This window comes from Cibotium barometz, chromosome 30 (genome assembly GCF_041138505.1).
Source record: "Cibotium barometz isolate CiBa-2024 chromosome 30, ASM4113850v1, whole genome shotgun sequence".
Lineage (NCBI taxonomy): Eukaryota > Viridiplantae > Streptophyta > Polypodiopsida > Cyatheales > Cibotiaceae > Cibotium > Cibotium barometz.
This window is the reverse complement of record NC_141075.1, coordinates 51,107,112-51,132,326: the sequence shown is the minus strand read 5'-3', so window position 1 is coordinate 51,132,326 and position 25,215 is coordinate 51,107,112. Positions and strand designations below refer to the sequence as shown.

The window sequence follows — 25,215 nt, the reverse complement described above, 5'->3', positions numbered from 1 at the left end:
ACCATATTATGCCTTTGCAATAGCATCAAACTACCATAATTCACATGCCCAAACCTGGCATGCCACAATTCTGCCTCGTGCATGGCAGGTGTAAGAGTGGTAACCACATGCGCATCATGCTCTCTCCTGTCAAACCTGTCAAGCTGGTATAAACCATGGTACAATGTGCTGGAAGTGACTAATGCATAGCCACCTTCACGGTCTTTCACTGTGCATCTGTCGTCCTCAGAGTTGACTGCATATCCTCTTTTAGCAAAAGAGGAGACGGACAACAAGTTTTTCTTAATCCTCGGCACATACAATACATCTGAAAGACATAAGTATGCACCATCTGCTGTTGTGAGGATCACCTCACCAACACCCTGAACCGGATAAGAAGAATTGTTTGCACATCTTACCCGCTTGCCTTCTGGGCATAAGCTTCTTAAACAAATCCCTCCGTGAGGTGGTGTGTTAAAAAGCACCACTGTCAAAATATCATGTGTCATGTGTTTCATTGAGACTGGGAGACATATACTCCAAAGATGCATCATAACTGCAAGTGATGAAAGTCCACTCATCTTGCACAAGATTTACAGATGCATCATCTTTTCCTGCAGGTGATGAAGAAGAATCTACAGCCATGCCGCTTTCCTTTTTCTTCTCCTTTGCAAGCCTCTTTTTGCACTCTTTCAAGTAATGACCTAGCTTCTTGCAGTAGTGACATTTGCCCTTCTTTTTGGACTTGCCTGCATCATTTTTAGCCTTTTGTGAAGGCTGTCCCGAATCAGCCTTTGGCTGAAAACTGTGTTTGGCTTTCCCATACCCTTGTCTTGGGCAACAAAAGCCCCATCACCACGCATGCTAGAAGATTTTTTCTTCCGATTCTGCTCCTCCTGTAGCAACAAACCAACAAACTCTTCAAACAAGATTGGCTCAGGGTACCCCGCATAGATAGAGTGAGGGATGTGTGAAAATTCAAGTAGCTTTCTGGCAAAGATGATAGTGTTCTGGAAACCAACTCCTCCTTGGAAATGACCTCATCAATGTTGAGCAGCTGCTCCCGACGTTCCTGGATCTTCGTAAGATGATCAGCCATACTATCACCTTCATTCATGTCCAAGTTCTCAAGCTCTTTCTTGAGAAATGCAACCCTAGCCTCATTCTTTGCCTGATACATGGTTTCAAGTACATCCCAAGCTCACCGTGAGGTCTTGCAAGACCGAATATGCGGTATGATTGATCGCTTTACTAACAAAGCAATCAAAGCCATCGCTTGGGCATCTCGAGTATCCCATCTTTTTGCTCCTGTGAGGGAGGAGTGGGTGCTGTTGCTACGGCCAGGCGTGTTAGGTGCTATGTGAACAAGGCGTATATATTCACCTAACACAACCCCATAATCCTTTGGCCACAAGTACATTTCGGACCATGAAACTCCATAGGGAGTAATTACTACCATCCAATTTGTCCTCTTGGGACAAAACCCCGAATATGTCGATAGTATTTCCAGCCATTTGCTCAAATCTCTTCACCAAGAGATATGCAAACATGTGCAACCAAATATGCTATAAAAAAGCACCTGCAAGCAAAATCCAAAATGCACCGGAGTGCAATGCCAAGCAACCACAATGTCCTTTGCAAATAATTTGCCCTAAATTTCAAGCTGCAATGCTGAAAATCCTAAAATTTCTGAGCACCAATGGACTAATTTGTGTGTGAGTTGCACATAATTGACAAAAGCCCTGAAATTTGTGTACCTAGGAGCTTCAATTTTGCGATTAAACAATGATTCCACAAAAGCCCCAATTTTCTGTGTCCTGTAAATGCAATTGTGCAATTTCTGAAAAATCCCCAAATTTTTTCTGAATCTTGCACCCTAATGCTGCCCTGCAATGTTGCCTGCACTTGAATCTTGCAATGAAGCAAGGTATGCACAAAAGCACCAAAAAAAGTAATAAAATCACTTGATTAGAATAAACTTTGCAAGTTTTGGTGGGCTCTGGACCCCGCTCCACAGTGCTGCTACTGCTGGATTGATGCGACAGGCGGGAGCAGCTGCTTCTCAGCCAGCCAGTGTTCTTGCTACAGCAACCACGACCAAAATAATACAAGTGGCCTGACCAGAGCAGAGCAGGTAGCCTGCAAACAGTGGCCAGAGCAGAGTAAATGCAATAGCGAGACCAGAACAAAAACTGCACGGTGCAGTGGCCGACGGTAGGAGCAGTGTGGCCAAACGGGAGGTGCTACAGGCGGCAGTGCTAGGCGTCAGAAGCAATGGCACAGCGACAAGCGCGGTTGAAGATAGTGACGAAAACTTGACCGAGACGGGGGACAGAACCAACACGGCAACAAGAACTCGACCGAGACGAGCAACGGAACCAGTACGTCAACGAAAACCCGAACCAGGAATTTGGGCAAATATGGGCTTTGCCACGTAAGCCACAAGTGTGGCAGAGCTCAGCCGAGCCCCGCCCACTGTGATGTGAGCTCGGCCGCAAGGCTGGGAGCTCCACTGGCTCTGCAGGTTGGGGAGGCCGAAATGGGTGGCAATGTAGCGAGACAAGGGGGAGGAGGGGCGGCGGGTGCAGGAGGTCCCAGACAGACTGTGCCCAGGAGAAGGCTGATGGACAGACTGCATTGACGGAAATTCATAGTGGCGACGGACGGACTGCACAGGCGACGGAAAAACGCGAGAATTCTAAAGGAAACCGACGCCAAAAACTGTATAGGCAGAGGGGGGGCAGCCCAGCTCTGATACCACTGTTGGGTGATTAGGGTTTCAGAGAAACAGAGAACACACACAGATGTACACAGCAGCAAGCTCTCAAGAGAGTGAGAGAGATGGTGATTGCTACTCAAAGTGGATAGATACAAGATGTGTGGAGCAAGGGTGTTGACTCCACAATATCATAATACAATAAAATAAGTGTGGTGTCCTTTCACACCTAATATCCAAGGGGAAAAACCCAAAGGGAGAAAAGTGGCCTTGGTTAGCCCATGTTCACATGTGGCACTACTCATAGCATATATGCTAATACGGATCAGGAGGGGGAGAAGCGCAACTCTTCAAACGACCATCGCCTTAACCCTAATCTTGGGTTAACCCTAACCCTAGTCTTAGGTTAGCACACACCCCTAGCCCTAACCTAGGCATGTTGGGACGTAACATACTTCCCCTCTACTGTTCAATTTATGTCCTCTCGCGAATGCAAAAGGAGACAAGACTATGTAAGCGAGTCTCCAAATCCACACATATGTACATAGCATCTACTCAAGTCCAGTGCCTCTTACCTAGGCCAGTGTAAGACTCCTTTTGAAGACCGTGCTACAAAGATCCAATTGCTTACTATTAATCCAACTCTCATCCAAGAGCTGAATCCCAATAGGAATCTAGTCACAAAGTGCAACAAGCTCCACCGTAACAACCCTAGCACAGACCCATAGCCACAATTGAACTGTCATACTGGTATCCTACATTAGTTGTCGCCAAACACTAGTCCACTTATGCACAAACAAGTCCTAGTGCCATATACTTCTAGTACAATATTCGAACCACAAGATATCCTCTGTCCAATTCTAACCACATGCCCCGTGTCAATGATGTCCAACTCTTGTAGTCTAATAGGGTTGTCCAGATCAAGTACTGGGACCTAGCGACTCCCTGTCCTAGCGTTGCAATCTCCGAGCAAGAGGACTTCCCCCAGCTGTGAGAACTTCATAATATCCCCATGTAATGGTAAGAGGAGTGGCTCGGTGCAAAATAGCACATCAATGTGGATGCCTCTGTCCCCCGTTAACTATAGCCACACCCAGAGATATTGTGCGTTGTTGAAGGTAGGGTCCACAAAGAACAGTATAACGAAAAGAAAGAAAGAAAGAAAGTTATATTAAACGTCTCCTAAAGATCCAACGGGTGTATGAGACCAAAGTGATACAATGCTATCCATGGTATGTCTCATCATGGGCAAAAAAAAACAAAAAAAAAGTACAAACGTAGCTCTTTGAAAGTAGAGGCTGAGACAATGATCATCATGGGGAAGTACATCGGGGGAAGCACTAGTATAAGAGACTCTCTTCATGGAATATGAAGCATGTGGGGACACAACATCCTCCAGTAGAGGGTACACCTCTCTCAAGTATGTCGAGCATAGGGTTACTGAGTAAAGAGGTCCCCTTCTGTCTCACGGTATGTGCGAAGGTGGTGTGATGGCGGTGGAGCATGTCCTAGATGGAACATGCGGAAGCTTCAGGGGAGATCCGTAACTTCAATGCTCAAAAATCAGCACACTTGTTGCGACGAAAATAACGCACAAAACTAAATGTCGATGTGAAGAAAAATAGAGAGAGAGAGAGAGAGAGAGAGAGAGAGAGAAATGAAATGAAATGAAATGTTATATTAACGTCTTCAAAAGGCCATAATGACCTATGAGACCAAAAGTTACATCATGGTGGATCTAATACAATGGCTGGATTTAAAAAAACCCAGAAAATGAAAAATAAAGATGATACTACTGGCACCTAGAAAATGAAACTGGAACTGGAATATAGCGAGGGGGGGGGGAGGGTACGCTATGGAGGTGAGTGGAATATAGTGAGGGGATACAATATCATGTGGGACGGAGGAATACACTATGGAGGTGCCTCCATCTCATAATATGTGCTGCATCGGACACTGGCGGATCTCCTCAATATCCTCTGTGGTCAGCACCCTGACTGGGTGTCCCGCATGCCTCGCAAGAATAATCCGAATCTGCCGCTGCAACCTCCGTCTATGTTGGGATGCCCCCCTCCGTAGTTGTGGGCGTCTGGACCACCCAAGCTCAATCGCACGATCAATCAGTGTACCCCTGGTGTGGGCGGTATCCATGTCCTGCTGCTGCTGTGGTCCATCTGGCGCAGTGATGGCTGGACTAAAGAAATCTGTAATGTGCCTCTGAGTCTGGCTCTCTGTGCGCCTAAGCAGGCTATCTCTAGAGAGAGAGAGAGAGAGAAAGAAAGAAAGATATATTAACGTCTACGAGAGGCCAAAGTCGGCCTATGAGACAAAAAATAATACAACTGTGTTCTTCCGGTCATCGGAAGAAAAGAAACAAAAGAAAAAGTGTGCATGTGTCTGGATACAACCATGAATCATCATGGATCGGTGGAGCCCATATATAAACAATATAAGAGAGAGAGAGAGAGAGAGAGAGAGAGAGAGAGAGAGAGAGAAATGAAAATGAAATAGAATGAAATGATATATTAACGTCTTCAGAAGGCCAATATGACCTATGAGACCAACAAGGTTACAAAAATTGGTGGATCTGATACAATGTCTGTGTAAGAAAAGCTAAAAACAACTAAACAACTAACTGAAACTGAAACAACTGAGGAAAAGTACGGTACTAGGAGCTCCTAATGGATAACACCTGGGAGGAAAACTCCAGCAACAAAGGTAAGCATCATACACATCACTATCCAAAGATGTCTCTCATCAGTCGATGGCGGATATCCTCAATGTCCTCCATGGTGAGTACTCTAAATGGACGTCTCCCATGCCGTGCTAGTATGGTCCTGATCCTTTGTTGTAGTCTCCGTCGATGTCGAGATGGGCCTCTCATCTTGGGGCACCTAGACCGCCCCAGCTCTATAGCCCGATCAATCAGTGTACCTCTGGTGCGGCTATACTCTGGGGCTATCTGCAATGCCTGCTGGCCTAACTGCTCAATCTCTGGTCGAAAGAAGTCTGTAATCTGCCTCTGTAGGTGTCTCTCCCTCTCTGATCCCCTCCCTCTTAAGAGACCCTCTCTATGTCTACGAAGCTCCAGCAAGTATAATCCGAGGCATCTCTGATCCAGGTATCTCATGACTCTAGAAAGTGGCCCGAAACCCTCTCTAAACAGGCAGTGAAAACAGCCTCGTATCTCATAATATACTGGACAGTGACATATGTAATGTAACTCTGTCTCTAGCTCCATCTAGCACAGCTGACAAATACTGGCCTCAGCTGGTACTCCTCTGAATCTGCCAGTCTCAATCTCTAGCTGGTGTGAGGATGTGCGCATCTGACCAATAGCACACCGTACCCCATGAGAAAGATGAGTATCCATGTAGCTAGGTCTAATCACAAACCCATCATGCGTGAGCTGGAGAAGATGATCTCTATAGAAAGCCATCTTCGTACCAAGCTCGTGTGTCGACTGTATCCATGTCCTCCTAGTGTCCAGCTGAATCAAGTCCTGCCTGATAAGTATGGTAATCTCTGCCCGTGTGAGAGAGAGGGAGGGTGCATCCAGGGAGTACTGAAATAGAGGTAGCCTGTCCATACTAAAGCCATGCAGCTGGAACCAAGCTGTCATCTGTGCATACCAACATGATCCGTCTCCCTGTGATGCCAATTGTCGTGAAGACTCCAGGGCTAAGCGAGCATATCTGTCTCTAGGGAGAGCCCAAGTGCTATGTATAAAGGAGACTGATCGAGTGAGTGCCTCTATTACCAATGGGGGGGCAGCCATCTCTGCATGGATAATATCATGTGGTACGAAGGCCTTGGCCCTAATCATCTGGGAAATCCTAGAAACCAGGGCCTCTCCATACGTCTCCATCCATCAGTGCTACCAGCTCGGCTGTGGTGATCCACTGAGGGTCCCCATATCTCCACTCCATACAGCATGGCTGAAGTGACCAAAGTGTCAAAGAGCCAGAGCTTTGTTCGAGGTTCCTGAAACTGAACTTGCAAACACATCCTCTCTAGTCTCCCCAATGCTGCATAAGCTCTGGTCAATCTGGTCTCCGCTGCTCTCCTCAAGGAAAATAGTGGGCCACTAAAAACCACACCAAGGTAAGTATATGCATATGTATACTCCACTGTCTCCTGACCATATGTAAAGGTGGGTACTGGTGGAAAGCTAGTGAAACCGCCCGATGTCGGGAATCTCAATAGGCCATTCAGGATGGCCAATCCATGTGCAGTCCCCATGTCTATCCAATACCGCCCATACACTGTATGTTCCTCATCCTATGAGAGTCTAGATAGGCCCATATCCCTGACATCAAGCTCCCTCAACATCTCCTCTGAGGTATCATAAAATATTGTTTGGTTATGGGCGGTCCTGGCATTGAAGTCCCCCAGGAGAATGATGTCACCATCCCTGGAGAACTCCCAAATGTCATCATCCAAAATAGAAAAGGGAGATTGCCCGCTAGGTGATGCATACACTAATGTACTAGGAGCAAAATAGCATATAGCAATGTAGAGATATCTGCCCGTCTCTGCCCTCAGTCTAACCCACATGTACCTAGCCTGCTCATCTTTGCGGACTATATGTATCAGTGGCTGTAGCTCCTCTCTAAACAATACTGCCACTCCTCCTGAGCCCCGTCCTCTATGCTCTGAACGAGTCTCCTGTCTACAAGCTGTCTCCCATCGGTATCCACTAACATGTAGCATGGACTGTCCAAGAGCCTGATGCGTCTCACAGTAGAAGATGATATCCCTCCCAGTGAAACTATCCTCAAAAGCCCCTACATCAAGGCGTAGAGATCCATTACAATTCCAAGTAGCAACTTTGAGTGTAGTCCCATAGGTCTCACGCCGTCATGAAGAGCGCCTCTCCATAATCACCACTCTACCATCTCTATAGAAGGCCACTTTCCCTGTCTCTCGGGCTGCCCTTATCTCGGGCATAACTTCTTTCATGTGGGCAAGTTGCGAGAGTGTGAGGTCATCTCCAAGAAATATTCCCGTCTTCTTGAGTGTAGGACGTCTCTTCAAGAAGTCCTTCTTCGCTTCCATGGAGGGGAAACGAATGATAAGTGCTCTCTCCTTAGAAGATTCACCACTACCTTCTCTCTTGTTTCCCACTCTCCATGCCTTTGTGTGCCTGGCTTCAATGCCCATCATAGAGAAGAGCTCCTTGGTTTCCCCTTCCGCATCATCACGGTCTTTTAGACCGGACACTCGTACATGTAAGGCCCGGGTATTCCTCCTTTGCTCCTCTTCAAGGGTCATGTTGATGATGGTGGGAGTGGGGATGGGTGGCGATTCTTTACCTTTCCCTTTCTTGGTGAGAGAAATGAAATGAAATGAAATGTTATATTAACGTCTTCAAAAGGCCAAAGTGACCTATAAGACCAAAGTTACAACCATGTAACATCTGATACACTGTCTGGAAAAGAAAAGAAAGAACTGAAGGTAAGTATCTAGCCCTACAATACATCAGTAGGGAGCATCCAGAAGCAGCAACTAGGGAGAGTGGGAAGCTAATGCTACTAGTAAAAATGGGGTACATGAGTACATGGATACATGAATACATGAAGAGAGAGAAAGAAAGAAAGAAAGATATATTAAGCATCTACTAGAGACCCAATGGGCCTATGAGACCAAAGTGGTACAATAATGTCCATGGCATATCTCATCATGGAATGGAAAATAAAACAGAATGAAAACATAAATATAGCTATCTCACTGGGGTGATACAAAACTCTCCATGGAAACTCGTCATGGAATACTAAGAACATAAAAACACGGAAGCAACATCAGCTCCGAGTAGATGGTATACCACTCTCCAAAATGTCAAGCATGGGGTTGACGAGTCTGGCCGAGAGGTCTCCCTCAGCTATGTCACGCGGAAAGATAGCTCGATGGCGGTGGAGCATGTCCTGGATCTGGAGCTAATGAGGTGATCGTGGCCAATGGGGGGGTCGAGAGCATCGGGCACGCTAGAGTGCAGAGGCTCGGTCCGAGGTAACTCCTCTCGAGCGAGGTAGGTCCAAAGCAGCTCGTGGAGGGTCCACAAGATCCACTATGTCGGTGTCCACCACCTCCTGGGTCCGGAAGAAGCTGGTGATGGTTGGCTGCCGAGGGAGGGGGCGCGGTGGTTGGGGCCTGTGTCTCAAGGTGTCCCTGTGTCTCAAGGTGTCCCTGTGTCTGCGGAGCTCAAGCAGGAAGAGGCCCAGGCAACGCTAGTACTGGAAGTCAATGATCCTGGAGAGTGGACCGAATCCCTCACGAAATGGACAGTGAAACCTCCCGCGGATCTCATAGTATACTTGGCAACGACATATGTAATGCTCCTCCATCTCAACCTCTGAGTGGCATAGTTGGCAGATCCTCTCCTCTTTGGGTGTCTGTACGAGCTTCCCGGCTCTGAAGATGCGCTCAGCTCTACCTGTCTCCACTATGAGGCGGTGGGAAGAAACCCGTATCTGGCCAATCGCAATCCGCATGGCATGGGACATGTGAACACTCAAGTAGCCCGGCTACTGGATGAATCCATCCTCAGTGAGTGTGAGGAAATGGTCTCTGTAAAAGTGCATCTTCGTGGGGAGCTCCGGGGGTGTGATCCATGTGCAATGTGTGTAGAGGCAAAGAAGATCCGGCCAGATAACCCAGTTGGTATCCTCGTGGGACAGCCGGAAAAAAGGGGAGTCCAAACTGTACTGAAGGGGGGGTAGGCGATCCATGCAGAGCCCATATACTGAGAACCAAGTGGAAACTAGTGCATACCATACTCCAGAGTGTCCCTCAACTGCTAGCTGTCTGGAGGATTCCAGGGCAAGCCTTGGGTACCTGTGGAAATCCATTTGACTGATGCGATGAAGGTACGTGACTGTGTGGAAGAGTGCCTCCACTACCATCGGGCTTGCAACAAACTCTGCCTGATAATCTGGTGTGGGACTAATGGTTTGCTGCGGATCATACACGAGAACATCATGACCCGGGGCCTCTCAACTCGCTGCCAATCCTCATCGGATAAATCTGGCCCCCAGAAAGCTGCTCCATACATCAAGGCTGGTGTGACGAGGGTGTCAAAAAGCCAGCCCTTCGTCCTGGGCTCCTGGAAATGTGCCTGGAAGCACTGCCGCTCAAGTAAGGTCAAGGCTGCATATCCCCGCATCACTCTAGCATGTGCTGCGGGAAGCACGGTAAAGCGTGGGCCACTGAAAGTGACACCAAGGTAGACATAGGATGAAACAATCTCCACAGGATGCCCTCTATATGTGAAGCTCAATCTGGATGTGACGGGGCGAGAGGTATTGAAGACCATTACCTTGTCCCGGTGAGTGCAAAAGTCATGCAAGCCATCCAATTGTCTCTGAAGCCCTTCGGCTGAGTCTGAGAGGAGGACGATGTCATCTGCATAAAGTAGTATGGGGATCAATATGTTTACCAGTGTAGGACCAGCCCTGCCTAATCCATCAATGAAGCTCGAGATCTTATTAATGTAGAGGCCAAAAAGAGTGGGTGATAGAGGGCAGCCCTGTTTCACCCCAATGGTGCTGGAAATCTCCTGTGATGTACCTCCTAGGGCTCTCACTCGTTCGGTGACGGACTGAGAGAGAGAGAGAAGAAGAAGAAAGAAAGAAAGAAAGTTGTATTAACGTCTTCAAAGGCCAAAATGACCTATGAGACCAAAAGGTTACATCATATCCACGAGGTAAATCATCCTGGGTACAAAATAGTAATAAAGAAAGATAACAAAAATCTAGAACTTTAAAATATGATCTAGGTACATGAGCAGAGAGCTCTCATATCACCCTAATACATCCCTCATGGGCCGCTGTGACATGGTGCTCAAGGTGGTAAAACTGAGCTGGCGCGAGAAGGTCCTACGATGATGGGAGATGATGGCCCGGATCTTCCTGTGGTGGCGTGGCCGTGGGCAAGGGACATGCGGTCTGGGGCGTCGAGCTCTACATAACTCAGTGGCTCTATGGTATGTAAGAAGTCAGTGAGAGCTCTCTGTGCTGGTCCTCAAAGCAAGTACAGCTGATCTGGATCTCACTAAGGACTCCATGTGTCTACAGAGCTCTAGAAGAAAAAGTCCCTGGCATCTCTGATCCGGGAAGTCCATGATCCCAAGGTTGCATCCGTACGTACGTACGGATCGATCCGTACCGTACGGAACGTACTGTACGGATCCGTACGCGTACGGATCCATCCGTACGTTTATTTTTTTTAAAAACCCCCTTTTTGACCTTCGCCGTGCGATTTTGGCCTTGTTTTGGATTTTCGCCTGTTTCGCCCAGCCGCCAGCGCTCTGTTTCGCTCCGTCTCTGCACACTGTGCACAGGTAAGTCACACGCTCTCTCGCTCATGAGTCATGGCCTTGGTCCCTCATGATGCATCTCGTACTGTACTCTCTCTCTCTCTCTCTCTCTCTGCCAATGTACTACTGTCTACATGATTAATCTCGTCTCTCTCTCACTCCCTCCCGAGTCCGGGGTCCCTCTCCCTCTCTCTCTCTCTCTCTCTCTCTCTCTCTCTCTCTTTCCTCCTTTGGAGTATGCTCTACGCTCTCCCTCTCTCTCTCTCTCTCTTTCTTCCTTTGGAGACTGTACTCTGCTCTAAGCTCTCTCTCTCTCTTTGTTTGTGTCACAGAGCTTCCAGGATCCAATATGCCGAAGCCATGCAACCCCTACTGGCAGGAGCACACGAATGTCATCCGTGTTATTAATACGCCGACCCAAGCTGGTTCTGGCACGCGTAGATGGCAGTGCAAGTATTGCAACTTCGAGCTCACGAGCACAATTTCTCGTGTCGTGATACACTTGACAGGTATTGGCACCACCGGCAATTGTGGTGGGTGCAAGCAGGTGCCGCAGGATATCAGAGACAAGCTCATTGCTGAGAATTCATCAACAGCAAAGGGTTCAAAGAAGGTAAGGGGCAGCCAGCACACTCAAGATGCACTTCATGATGCGCTTGTGGGGGAGATGGGTGATTCTTCCACACAGGATAGCCAGTCTACAGGGGGCAGAAAGAGGGCCCGTGTCATGCAGGAGGGTGATGAGGATGATGATGCACATGTGCTGAGACAGAGTACTTTGCCTTCACGTGTGTCATCTCTTTCGTGGGTGAAAGAGAGACAAAAAGTGGCTGAGATGGAGATTGCAAGCACTCTTGTGGAGTGCAACATCTCCTTCAATGTACTGAGGACTGATCAATGGAAGAGAATGGTGAGGGCCATAGCAGAGGTTGGCCACACAGACTCGTGGTCCGGGGTGGAGTATAACAAAATGCGTACCACGATGCTTGAAGAGCAGAAAGCCTTGATAGACAAGGCATTGGTACCAGTCAAGGCAGGATGGCAGTCTTTTGGGTGCACCATCATATCTGATGGCTGGAGTGATATGCGTAGACGACACATTATCAATATTTTGGTATCCTCATGTCTTGGCACATACTTCTTGCGGGCTGTGGATGCAGGAAAGGCAGGAGAATCCATCAGTGCTGAGTTTATTTATCACCACATCAGACAGGCAATTTTGGATGTTGGGCTAGAGAATGTGGTCCAAGTGGTGACAGACAATGCTTCAAATTGCAAGCGTATGGGTGAATTGGTCGAGGCAGAGTTTCCTCGCATTGCTTGGACTCCTTGTGCTGCACATTGCTTGGACCTGCTGATGGAGGATATTGGAAAGTTGCCATGGGTGCAACCTAATGTTGCAGATGCCATGAAGATTACTACATTTTTCCGAAAAAAACATCAGGCTTTGGCCATCTTCAGGAGCCATAGTGCACTTGATATGGTGCGACCCTCGAAGACCAGGTTTTCTTATATGTTCTTGGTCTTGCAGAGGCTTTTTAGATTGCGGGACCCACTACTACAGACTGTGGTGGACCCGAAATGGAGGTTTATGCACCATGCACAGACAGAGGCCACTAGATACATTCAGCGGAAAGTGCTTGACGAGGCCTTTTGGACAGAGGTACAGAGCTTGACGGTGGCATTGCAGCCTATCCATGTCTCCTCCGAATCACAGATATGGAGGGCTCTACTCTTGGACTGGTCTATCATCTCTTCATGGAGATGAAGCGCCATATTGCCACCTGTACGACACTGACGGAGTCTCAGTGAGTGTACACTTGGATATTGTTCTTATTTGATTATATTAATATTAAATAATATGCACATTGCAACAATGAACAATATGTTTAAAGTTATATTATATAATGACTGTTGGAATGTTGGCTTGTCAATTTGTAGCCGTGGTGACATCCTGGCTATTGTAGAGCGGCGATGGACATTTATGAGCCGTCCCATTCATGGGATGGCTGCATTGCTTCATCCCTTCTACAAGAAGCCAGAGCTGTTTAGTGAGAGCACTCTGCTCACGCAGAAAGACCAGTACATCAACATAATGTACGACGAGGATGAGCAACTTGAGGTTGATGCAGAGATGGTGAGTTTTATGAACAATCTAGGACCATCCTTTGCTAGAGCGGTGGTTTTGAGAGAGGAGGCGACGAAATTTCCTCTCACGTGGTGGCAGAGCTATGGAAGACAAGGTCTTCCAAAGCTGACTCATCTTGCTCTCCGAATCCTCTCGCAGGTACTCTTGAGTCTTTCACAATTGCATCCATCTTTAAAGTTTGATTCATTAAGGGTTTTGAGTCTTGACTCCGAAATCGTATCGTGATTCGTGATCGTAGGATTGTTCTGCTGGTGCTTGTGAGCGCAATTGGAGTGCCTACTCCTTGGTTCACACGAAGATCCGCAATCGACTTAGTACCGCTCAGCTGGAGCGATTAGTGTATTGCCGAGCTAACATGAAGCTCGTGCGAGATTATCATGCTTTGGGGGCACCCAAGCAGGTATATTTAAGTTTTAACTGTCGTACGTCTTTTGACACATTTCAATATAAGTCATTTCTTGTGGTTCTGACTTGTCGGATTTTGCTTTTCCACAGGCAGATCCGACCCATGTGAAGATGGTGCCAACCTCTACTGAGGGCGACGTGGAGCAGCGTGTCAGAGACGAGCAGGCAGATATTATACGACTCCTTCACAGAGAGTTGGAGAGCATCGATCGTCGTGTCACAAGGTCACGCGCACGGGCTTTGGCGATACCTTTGCGTGAGGAGGCTGCAGATTCAGAGAGCGCTAGACGGAGGAGCATTCGTCGGGGGAAGCTGCCTGTTCGTACGCAGCGGACTCGGGCGAATGAGGCTGTCACTCTCATTCATACTCAGAGTGAGCCAGGAGATGATGATGTAGCACATGGATCTCATGATACATCTTTCACATCATCACATGTGCCCGTGATGGCAGAGCCTGAGTATGACGACGAGGGCAATGTCTTGACAGATGGGGACTTGCTCTCTTCTGGTGCATCGTCATCATCATCATCTGATGAGGAGTTTTGACTCTTAGATCATGTTTCATTGTGGAGTCTAGACTCTGGACTAGCCCTTATGGGCCTTTTGAGGACATTTCTATGATGTAGTGTTGCAGCTTGCTATGTAGTATGTGCATTGTATTCAGTTTGTTTTGAATCTTGATGCATTTGCAGCCTTTTGACATGGATGAGAGTCGAGACTTTTGTTGTGTGCACTCTGAACACTGATTCATCAGTTTATATAGAGCTAACTTCTAACAGTGGTGATTGGTGATTGAAGATTGATCTCTGTCATCTGATTGAAAAATGGTTTTGGTATCTGATGTTTGATTTCTGAAGTAACAAGTTTTACCTTATGCGGCAAGGGTTTTGTGATTACTAATCAAATGCGTATTAGCAAAGACCTTATTAGATTGTCTTGTAGGTCTCTCTCACAATTTAAAATGTATTTGGATCTTTTTATGTTTATTTTGATATGAAATGCCATATAGATTGATATTTTTTACAATGGTACGTATTTTTACGTACACAAAAATTTTATCTGTACGGAACAACGTACAAATACGTACCGTACATTACGTACAGTACGTACACATCAACCTTGCATGATCCTAGAAAGTGGTCCAAACCCAGCTCGGTAGAGCCAGTGGAACCTCCCCCGAATCTCATAGTATACAGGGCATTGGCATATGTAATGGTCCTCTGTCTCAAGCTCTGTGTGACAGAGCTGGCATATCCTGTCCTCTAGTGTGGCCACCGAGGCCCATATCTGGCAGTCTCCACTCTCAACTAGTAGGACGAGGTGCAGATCTGGCCGATCGCACATCTCACCCCAAACGATAGGTGTATGTCCATGTAGCGTGGACGGATGATGAACCCATCCTCTGTCAGGCATAGGAGGTGATCTCTGTAGAAGGCCATCTTCATCACCAGTGGACGACTAGGTGAACTCCATGTCCTCTGAGTAACCAGTCTGACAATGTCCTTCCTGATAACCCTCTTCCGCTCTGTACGGGTGAAAGCAAATGACGAGGCCTCTATGCTGTATTGGAAGCGAGGGGAGTGCCTCCATCTGCATACCGTGCATGCCAAACCAAGTGCCTACATGTGCATACCAGCACTCTGTATCCCCCACAAGTGTCAACTGTCTCGAAGGCTAGCCGGGGGTATCTCTAGTGGAAGCTCCCATAGCCTATGCCAGTATATCACTGTCTTGAATAGAGCCTTTATCACTATCGGTGCAACCCCCATCTCTGCCCGCACAATCTCATGTGGCACTGATGGTTTACTCCTAATCATGCATGAGATCATCGCCACTAGGGGCCTCTCCATCATCTTCTACCCATCATATACCTCCTCTGTATCTGTCTCGGCCGACTCTCTCCTCTTTCTCCTCCTGTGGTATAAGATAGGACCCCAGATGGGGGCACCATACAGTAGTGCAAGTGTAATTAGAGTATCAAATAGCCAAAGCTTGGTCCTCGGCAACTGAAACTGAATTTGTGAGCATTGCCTCTCTAGGGAGCCAAGGGCTGCATATCCCCTCATCAATCTAGCGTCAACCGCCTTCCGCATCGAGAAGATCCCAAGGTATACATATGAGGTAACATACTCCACAGGCTCTCCACTGTATGTAAACTGTAGTGCAAATCTACTTATCCACTGTGAGGAGGTGTTAAAGATCATGACCTTGGTCTTTCCAAGGTTCACACTAAGGTCCGGTCCTCGCAAAAGGCCCGTAATGCATCCAAATGCCTCTACAGCCCCTCGGGTGAATCAAAAATAAGAACAATATCATCTGCATACAAGAGGATCGGTATCAGGACTCCTGCCAAATGTGCTCCTGGTCCTCCCTGTCTGTCTATGTAATCCAAGATCTCGTCAATGTATAGACCAAATAAGGGCAACCCTGCTTCACCCCGATAGTGCTGTGTATGATCTCTGAGTCACCTCCTGGAGCTCGTACTCTGACTGACTCATAGAGTGTAATGATCCCCCACAGCATCTCTGCTGGCACTCCCATATCGTGCAGTCTCCTCATCAGTCTGGCCCATGGGACAGTATCAAAAGCTTTGCGGAAATCCACAAAGCAGCAATATATCCACTGTCCATGAGCTCTCCCCTCCTCAATGATCCCCCGTAGTGTAAAGATATGATCTAGTGTGGAGTGCCCTCTCCTGAAGCTTGCCTACCCCGGTGCTCTAAGTCTCTGCTCCTTGGACCATCTACTAAGCTCATGCTCCAAAATCGAACCATAAATCTTGGCCAAGGTGTGACCAATCATGATAGTCCTATAGTTGTTGGGGTCCATGGGGTCACCTGCTTTCAAGATAGGTACAATAGTATTCGATGACCAGCTGACGAGGAAGCCCCCACATAAAGCCTGAAAAAGTGTCTACCACCATTGGGGCTGCAGCGAACTCTGCCTAAATGATCGCATGTGGGACTTTGCTGCGAATTATGCGAAAGAACATAATGACTCGGGGCCCCTCCACACGTTGCCAATCCCGGTCTGAGAGATCTGGTACCTAGAAAGGTGCTCCATACATCAAGGCTGGTGTGACGAGGGTGTCGCAGAGCCAACCCTTCATCTTGGGCTCCTGAAAATGGGCCTGGAAGCACTCTCGCTCAAGTAGGGTCAAAGCTGCATATTCCCGTGTCACTCTAGCGTGTGCTAATGTGGTCATGGTAAAGCAGGTGCCACTAAAAGTACCTCCGAGGTACACATGATGGCACAATCTCCACCAGGGCTCGTCCTGTAGTAGTTATTGGAGTCAAGTGGATCTCCGGCGGCTTTGAGGATGGGGATGTTGATGTTAGTGGACCAAGAAGGTGGGCTCTATTGCATATGTAGGCTAGTAAGGGTGCAAGTGTGTCATCGGCCGGCCTAGCAGATGTACTCATGCTCGCCCATTACATAGTCTACAAATGGCCATGATAACCAGGCCCTGTGTGAAGAAAGTGGAGGTGGCGGGGCAGGGGAGGTGGCTGGTCGGGGATATGATAAAAAGAGTGTGGATATGAGTGCCAAGTGTGGGGGCATGTGATGGGCGTGGGGTGGCAGTGCTCACACAGTTCCCTCGTCCAAGCGTAGAATTCTCGTTTCATGCGTTTGGTAATGCGTCGGGAAATTCATTGCACTAAGCACTTCGAGATTTGCCCAATGCATACCTCATGCTTGAGACAGGAGTGGGTGGCCTGGGGGTCGGCATTTGTCATCATACCAACCATTTTGGGGCATGGTGCCGCAAGGTGACTTGACAATGGTGCGGGGTGTGCATATGAAGGAGGTGGTGGTGAAGGATGGTGGTGAGCTGGGATGTGACGGGGGCAAGGGGGGCAAGAGCGTCCACATCCTCCAGGTGGCAATAATTGTGGTCTGAGTAAACACCATCAAGCTTGTGATCAAACTGGATTTGGGTGTAAGTGAGTGGTGGGGGGGTGGGTAGTGTGCACATGAGGGTGAAGTGGAGATAGCCGAAGATTCCAGTAGGTAATCCACGGTGTTGGAGCCGCCTCCATATGGAAAACAAGTGAAGAATGCCTGAGGGTCAACAGGGCATCCCATTATAAATAACAAGACCGTGTGCAACTCTGAGCTCCAGGAGGCATCTCCCAGATGCTGTCACCTTTCTGTCCTGTGATGATCTCAAGAGGCCCATGTCAGTGATGTCCAGCTCCTACAGTCTGATGGGGTCATCCAAATCACGTAGAGGAACCTGGCGGCTCTCAGTCCTGGCGTTGAAGTCGCTTAGTAGGACTTCACCCACGCAAGAGAACTCCATGATATCACTGCAGTCGTGGAAAGGTGACTGGCCATTAACAGGAGTGGCTAGGAAATAGCATAGTGCAATATGGATAGCTCTCTCTCCAGTCAATTGTAGCCGCACCCATAGGTATCGTGCCTCCTCATTATTCCAGACAAGGTGTGGTCTATAGAGGACCGTGATGCCTTCCCAAGGCCTCATACCCCTCCTGACGTGCGGGTTTCAACCCGGAAGGCTGACTCCCACTCGTAACCCGCTATGTATGGTAGTCCCCTCTCCGGGCTCTGGTGTGTCTCTGTGTACAAGACAATGTCCCTACCTGTAAGCGTCCGCTCATCCCTCCTAGGTCAGACCACAGTGTGTCGTTGCAGTTCCATACGGCTAGCCTCAACTGTGTGGTCTCATAGACCCCTACCAATCACTCCCTCATAAAGGGTCATCACCCCCCATATCATATCATGTGGGAACTTAAGCTCTAGCAGGCCTCTCAATAAACAGGACCGAGGGACGGAGTCGAAAGCTTTGCAGAAATCCACAAAGCAACAGTATAAATGTTGTTTCCGTGACCTTGCCTCCTCTATATTGGCCTATAATATTATCTAGAGTGGAGTAGTTCCGTCTAAAGCCTGCCTAGCCTGATGCTCTGTACCTCTCCGCCATACAGCTAATCTCAAACTCTTGTACTGCCCCATAAATCTTGGCCATTGTATGGCCACTCATGATAGTCCTGTAATTATTCGTCTCCAACTTTATGGATAGGAACAATAGTGCAGAAGGGAGGGAAGCCTTCACAAAGGGCTCTATTAAAGAGTTCTCCAAGAATGGGAGCAAGTACGTGATACCTGTGGTGGGCAAAGTAATCTGTGCAAAGATCATCATGATCTTTTGCTCTCACATTATGCAGCTTTTTAGAGCCCAGGTGACACTGATAACGTTATAAAAGATGATGTGGTGGGGCCTAGAATGTGCGATATCTGGAGTATGGGCTGATCCGGCACCTCGTAAAGCCATCATGCATAGGCTTCCCGAAGGTTGGGGTCTCTGAAGGGTGTTGGGGTCCTTTTTTTCTCAACAATGCGCCAAGCATCCGACCTATCCCAGCGGGCTATACTCACTCAAGAAGAGTTGGTATACCTCTTGTTCTCGTTTGGCAAGAAATGCATGCTTCCTCCTACGGGTAAGGCAACGGAAAACCCTTAGCATCTCACGTGCTGAAATCAGCCCATGCTCTCTATCTCGCAAGAGTTGTGTAGGGGAAGCTAGCATGAGCAGAGCCGTGCAGAAGGGAACAGAGCTGTCATTTCAGTGTGGATATGGGAGAGATCTAGAGCTGTAATTTCAGTGTGGATATGGGAACAGAGCTGTCATTTCAGTGTGGATATGCATGCAGAAGGGAACAGAGCTGTCATTTCAGTGTGAAAATGGGAGAGATCTAAGGCTGATGTGTGGCGGGAGAGGTGATCCTCATAGATATGATCTAGATCATGATGGAAATGGATGCGAGTGAAGGTGAAAGCGGGTGTGTGGGCGGTAAGAAGGGGCACGAGATAGTGAAGGAGAGAGAAAGGAGGAAGAAGAATCTTGTTTAGAAAAAGAAAAGTCTTGGCACATAAACCAGATCCAAGAATAAGTCATCACAGAAAGAATGCATTGAGAAGCCCTTAATGATTTGTCCCAAGAAGTCCTTAAGTCATCGCAGAGATAACGCATTGACAAGTCCAAGGATTTGTCCCAAGAAGTCCTTAAAGAAAGAGCTCTCTACCTGCTGGCTTGGTGGAAACTGCTGATGATGAGTACTTCTCGAAGGATCTATCACTCCATTTGCAGGTTGCCCCTGAGCATAACCCTATAATACCAAAACTCCCATCATGTAAATGCTGGCCCTACTGACAGGAAGAGCAGCTGGATCAAGTATAATAGAGGTATACCTGAACAGGTTGGTAAGCTCCTCCACTGGGTTGTGTAAATTGCTGCATTACACCAAGAATAACCATGCTCGTCATCAAGTGTATTCCATATAGCCTCTTTAATTTTGAGAGAAAGAAAGAAAGAAAGAAAGATTTTATTAACGTCTTCCAAAAGACCGAACTCGGCCTATGAGACAAATCAGTGTACCTGTGTGGGGTATCCTCTGTCATCCCAACAAAATGAAAAAGTACTGAACTAAAAAGCTGAATCTGGGTGTGCAATAAGTACAATGAGTGGGGGAGGTGCTGGAGCTCTACTACTAGGAGAATGCAAAGCTATATGCATGGAGTATACAATCATGATATGCAACCTAGCTAGCTCCATCCTATACCATACTGGGGGTATAGAATGGTATACATCAATGAAGGGGGTGTCCACAGCTCCCTGAAGAACATGCCTGGGTCTGCTCTAAAGCAAGCCAGTCGCTCCACACCCATGCACGTAGCCCATGGAGGGTTTAAGCTCGAGCCCATGTTTTGGAACCCTCAGCCCTCACCACTCGGCTACATGCACGTGGACCCATATGACCAATTTATAGCAAGCACACCCAGCTTCATTACGGAGGAAAGCAAATTGTGTTTACGATATAAGCTCCAGATATCTTTGGAATTTAGTTAAATTATTGCAAAAAAATGGTTCAAACTTGAAAAATATATATATATATATATCAATACCAATGAGACAACTCCAGATGATGGAAACTGTGTTTCACGCTGTGGTTGTTGTAGTTGGGGTTGTTGGAGCTGAGGTTGTTGCAGTTGGGGTTGCTGTTGATGTAGTTGCTGCAGTTGGGGCTGATGTAGCTGTTGATAATGTTGCAACTGTTGAGAAGCGGCCTGCTCCAGTTGCTGCTGAGGCTGATGGTTGAGAAGCTGTTGCTGCTGGTATTGATGATTCAAGTGTTGTGGCTGCAGCTGTTGAACATGGCCCTGAGCTTTTGCATGAACCAGTTGTTGATGATGATGAGGCAACTGCTGCTGCTGCTGCTGCTGCTGCTGTTGCTGTTGCTGTTTCTCATATGCCGCAAACTCCTCTGGCTTCTCCCACTTCAGCAAATAAATGAGTATACATGAGTGAAAATGACATTACAATGTCTCTGCTATAAAGTAAGCAGGAAACAATGCACCCTTCGGCCTCTTACCCTGCTTTCTCCTGTTGAACTGTTGTAATAATATTTATGACCCTCAGGTGATGTATGTTCTGTCCACTCACAAGTAGCAGTCACCAGTGCTGGAGTAGCAGAAACAGATGCTATAGAAGGTGCTGCCACTGAAGTGACAACCTGCTGCTGTACAGGAACAGACCATGGGGGCTGCAAAGAGAAAACACGTGCATCGGACAAGCCTGGATAACATAAAAACTTCCCACAAGAATAGCTGGCAGGCAGGCAAGTAAACGAAACAGTGACTATGCTTCAATCCTGTAACTGACGAAATAGCTAAGAATCTGTGTGTGAGAGATTTTAGCATTAATGGGCATTATCCATACCTGCACAGTCACTGGCTGCTGACTCGTCATTTGAAGAGGTTGAAGATATGCCTGCTATGGATGAAGTTAAAACTCAGCTTGTACAGCTTGCATACAACACACTGCATAAAAACCTGGAGAGTCTGTGGTACTTGTACCTGTTGGGATGTTTCCTTAACTACAACTTGCTGCTGCAGATGAGATGGAAGGGGCTGCAATGGCAGTACTTGTTGCTGTACTTGCTGCAAAGGGTGACCTGTCTGCCCCACAATGGGCTGCTGATTTGGTTGAGAATCCTGCTGGTGCGGAGGCTGCAACTGCAGCTGCTGGGATGGCAGTGTTGGTACTGCTTGCGGAATGGAGGTTAAAACCTGTTGCTGCAATTGATGATGAGAGACAGAAGTCTGGGCATACACCTGTACTATGGGCTGAGCAGAGGAAAGCTGCCCTAAAGAAACCTGCTGCTGCAACCTTGTATCTGTGGACTGAGTCAGTGGAAATCCTTGTAGAGGCTGGAGTTGATTATGATGCCCAGTACTGGGCAAAAACTGTTGTGGTGGCTGCTGATGCAAAGAAAGTTGCTGACCAAACACTTGTCCTGGTTTGTGAGCTGATGGCTCATTGAACCCCTGTAAATTTATATATAACCCATAAGTGAAAGAGCAGAGCTCACTACCAATACTTAACAGAAAACCAAGTGTTAACTTCCATTAGGCAACCTTATCTGCCTAAAAACCATTTTGGTTCCCTGCTTAGCTTATAGCTTCTTAAAAGCCACGATGTAAAGCAAAGGATCACACATAAACAAGCATAGTGAAGCATCTAGGGACATCCTAGATTGAAGTTGTGACATGGACTTTTATTGAGTATTTCGGAGTCAAGTAGTGTGTCCATTGGTGTGAACACCCCTTTGGGTGTGAACAGCCCTTATTAGCGTCTAGGTCAAAAGATGAGGCTTGATGGGGGATATATTATCATAATTCATTCATCATTGTGTTGAACAATCTCTCGTAAGAACTTCAATGGATCAAAAGCTGGGGTGGGTGTTGTCCTGATAGACTGATGTAGGCTATCTTTTGTCTCCCGCCGCAGGACACGACCTCCAAATGTTTCGCACTGAGCCATGCTACATGGGCCTCGGAGGCATGCTTATTAGCCTCTGAGCCATGCTTATTTGCCTCTGAGCCATGTTAATGAGTCTCTAAACCAGTTGCAGGGACTATGTCTTGATTTCTTTTTGTTGGAGTGCTGAGACTATGGAAGGTTTGTCAAACGTCACCTCCATCACTCGGAAGGGGGCTTTGTTGGGTATTTCGGAGTTTAGTAGTGTGTCCATTGATGTGAAAAGCCCCTTAGGGTATGAACAGCCCTTATTAAAGTCTAGGTCCAAAGATGAGGCTTGACGCCTATAAAAGTAATGTACATGGTGGAAGTATTATCATAGTTCATTTATAATTGTGCTGTGCAATATCTCCCCATTGTGCTCTCTCTCTCTCTCTCTCTCTCTCTCTCTCTCTCTCTCTCGTTTGTACTCCATCCACACCCTCTCGTTTGTACACCACCATTGAGTCCCCTATGGTCGTGTTGTCATACTTGTACATTTTATTCTCACTCCACATTTTCCTCTTGATGATTGGAGGAACATCGTTGTACTACTTGTTTGTCTCATAGGCCAATTTCGGCCTTTTGCAGACGTTAATATATCTTTCTTTCTTTCTTTCTTTCTCACTCACATGCCGATACACCATGCAACCGCCTGCTTTGCCCCATCACCGTCCGAGATACCACTTCACCAGAAAGACCTCTTCCATCTATTCTGATCACGTCTACCGCATCCTCTCCGACCTCAACCCCCACATCCCACTTGATGAGCTTACTACACACCTCTCATCCACCCTCCATACATCCGCTGCAGCTGCCTTCCCACACTTCAGAGCCACCCCTACATCACCAGGAGGGACTGTCCCATAGAATAGCTGGTACGACGAGGAATGTCGTGATACCCGAGCCCATCTACATCGGGAGATGGTACTAGGATCCACCACTCACCAGCAGGCGTGAGTGATCTTTCGACGTGTCACACGGAGAAAGAAGAGAGCCTACCTAGCAAGGCTCGAGTAGGAGCTATACCAACTATTTCTTGGAAGGGACTGTAAAGAGGCCTGGAGAATCTTCCAAGATCATCACCTTCCAACTCCGATTACTTCATCCAGCACCTGGCACACCTATGCCACCTCTCTCTACCATGTCCCTGAGCAGCCACCTCTCCCCCATCCACCCAAACCTCGTCCCCAACACTCTTCCTTCTTTCACCTCAGCATGGTGACAGATGCTATTGACAGGATGCAGAATGGGAAAGCACAGGATCATGATGGACTCCTCACCGAGCATTTCTCCCATGCTAGGAATATGCTAGCCCCTTTACTGGTTCACATGTTTAACAGGGCTTTATGTGAAGGCTTCCCCGTCAGGTGTCATCGAATACTATTGTACCTATCTTGAAAGCAGGTGACCCCATGGACCCCAACAACTATAGGACTATCATGATTGGTCACACCTTGGCCAAGATTTATGGTTCGATTTTGGAGCATGAGCTTAGTAGATGGTCCGAGGAGCAGAGACTCAGAGCACCGGGGCAGACAGGCTTCAGGAGAGGGCACTCCACACTAGATCATATCTTTACACTACGGGGGATCATTGAGGAGGGGAGAGCTCATGGGCAATGGATATACTGCTGCTTTGTGGATTTCCACAAAGCTTTTGCACGGGCCATACTGATCAAGAGACATGGACATACACCTATCCTTTGGGGTGAGATGTGCGATCGGCCAGATCCGCACCTCGTCCCACCAGCTGAGAGTGGAGACTGCCAGATATGGGCCTAGGGCGGCCGCACCAGAGGACAGGATATGCCAACTCTATCACACAGAGCCTGAGACAGAGGACCATTACATATGCCGATGCCCCGTGTACTATGAGATTCGGGGATGGTTCCACTGCCTCTTCCGAGCTGGGTTCAGACCACTTTCCAAGATCATTGACTTCCCGGATCAGAGATGCCTATGACTTTTTCTTCTAGAGCTCCGTAGACACAGGGAGTCCTTAGTGAGATCCAGATCAGCTGTACTTGCTCGAGGACCAGCACAGAGAGCTCTCACTGACTTCTTCCATACCAGCCTCCGAGGGTTGATCCACCCATCATACCCAGACCACAGGCTAGTGTAGGAGCTCTGCCTAGAGGTGCGACACTCGACAGAGCCACTGAGTTATGCAGAGCTCGACGCCCCAGACCCCATGGCCCTCGCCCACGGCCACGCCACCACAGGAAGATCCGGGCCATCATCTCCCATCATCGCAGGACCTTCTCGCACCAGCTCAATTTTACCACCTTGAGTACCATAACACAGCGGCCCATGAGGGATGTATTAGGGTGATATGAGAGCTCTCTACTCATGTACCTAGATCAGATTTTAAAGTTCTAGATTTTGTTATCTTTCTTTATTACTATTTTGTACCCAAGATTATGTACCTCATGGATATTATGTACCTCATGGATATGATGTAACCTTTTGGTCTCATAGGTCATTTTGGCCTTTTGAAGACGTTAATACAGTTTCAGGAGCCACGCACTAAGCTGTGGCTTTTTGACACGCTGGTCACATCGGCTATGCTATATGGAGTACAGATCTGGGGGCCTAGCCTAGATCGTCATAGTCGATAAGGATGCACATATGATGGATGGAGATTGATGGAGAGACCACTTGTGCCCATGATCTCCAAGATGATTCGGGCTAAGGCCTCAATACCCCATGAGATTATCAGAGCCGAGATGGGAGCACCACCGATCGTAGTCGAGGCTCTTGCCAGATCAGTGTCACATCGGCTATGCTATATGGAGTACAGATCTGGGGGCCTAGCCTAGATCGTCACAG

General features: G+C 47.7%; 2 protein-coding genes and 1 pseudogene across 9 annotated transcripts in view; 2 read left to right on the top strand and 1 right to left on the bottom strand.

The window, feature by feature from the left end:
- The window catches only part of LOC147621617 (flowering time control protein FCA-like), a 114,451-nt gene that overhangs the window by 14,359 nt on the left and 74,877 nt on the right, over window positions 1-25,215 (bottom strand). For 5 of the 8 annotated variants that reach the window (XR_015269864.1, XM_086824407.1, XM_086824410.1 and 2 more), the window contains 6 exons: window positions 21,442-21,912; window positions 21,305-21,358; window positions 20,958-21,128; window positions 20,491-20,862; window positions 19,777-19,818; window positions 19,611-19,694 (listed from right to left, as the gene is read on the bottom strand). Coding sequence is in view for 7 of the 8 variants with exons in the window: in XM_086824407.1 (XP_086680533.1) it covers window positions 19,611-19,694; window positions 19,777-19,818; window positions 20,491-20,862; window positions 20,958-21,128; window positions 21,305-21,358; window positions 21,442-21,912 (1,194 nt within the window). In the remaining variant the exon portion in view is untranslated. The remainder of the gene's footprint in view (window positions 1-19,610; window positions 19,695-19,776; window positions 19,819-20,490; window positions 20,863-20,957; window positions 21,129-21,304; window positions 21,359-21,441; window positions 21,913-25,215) is intronic. The other 3 variants (XM_086824411.1, XM_086824406.1, XM_086824409.1) reach the window with 1 other exon arrangement.
- On the top strand, window positions 11,280-12,821 carry LOC147621620 (uncharacterized; annotated as a pseudogene).
- On the top strand, window positions 12,862-14,265 carry LOC147621619 (uncharacterized). The gene is made up of 3 exons (XM_086824403.1): window positions 12,862-13,296; window positions 13,397-13,558; window positions 13,654-14,265. Exons 1-3 carry the CDS (start codon window positions 12,871-12,873, stop codon window positions 14,107-14,109), a joined length of 1,044 nt encoding a protein of 347 aa, XP_086680529.1. The 5' UTR covers window positions 12,862-12,870; the 3' UTR covers window positions 14,110-14,265.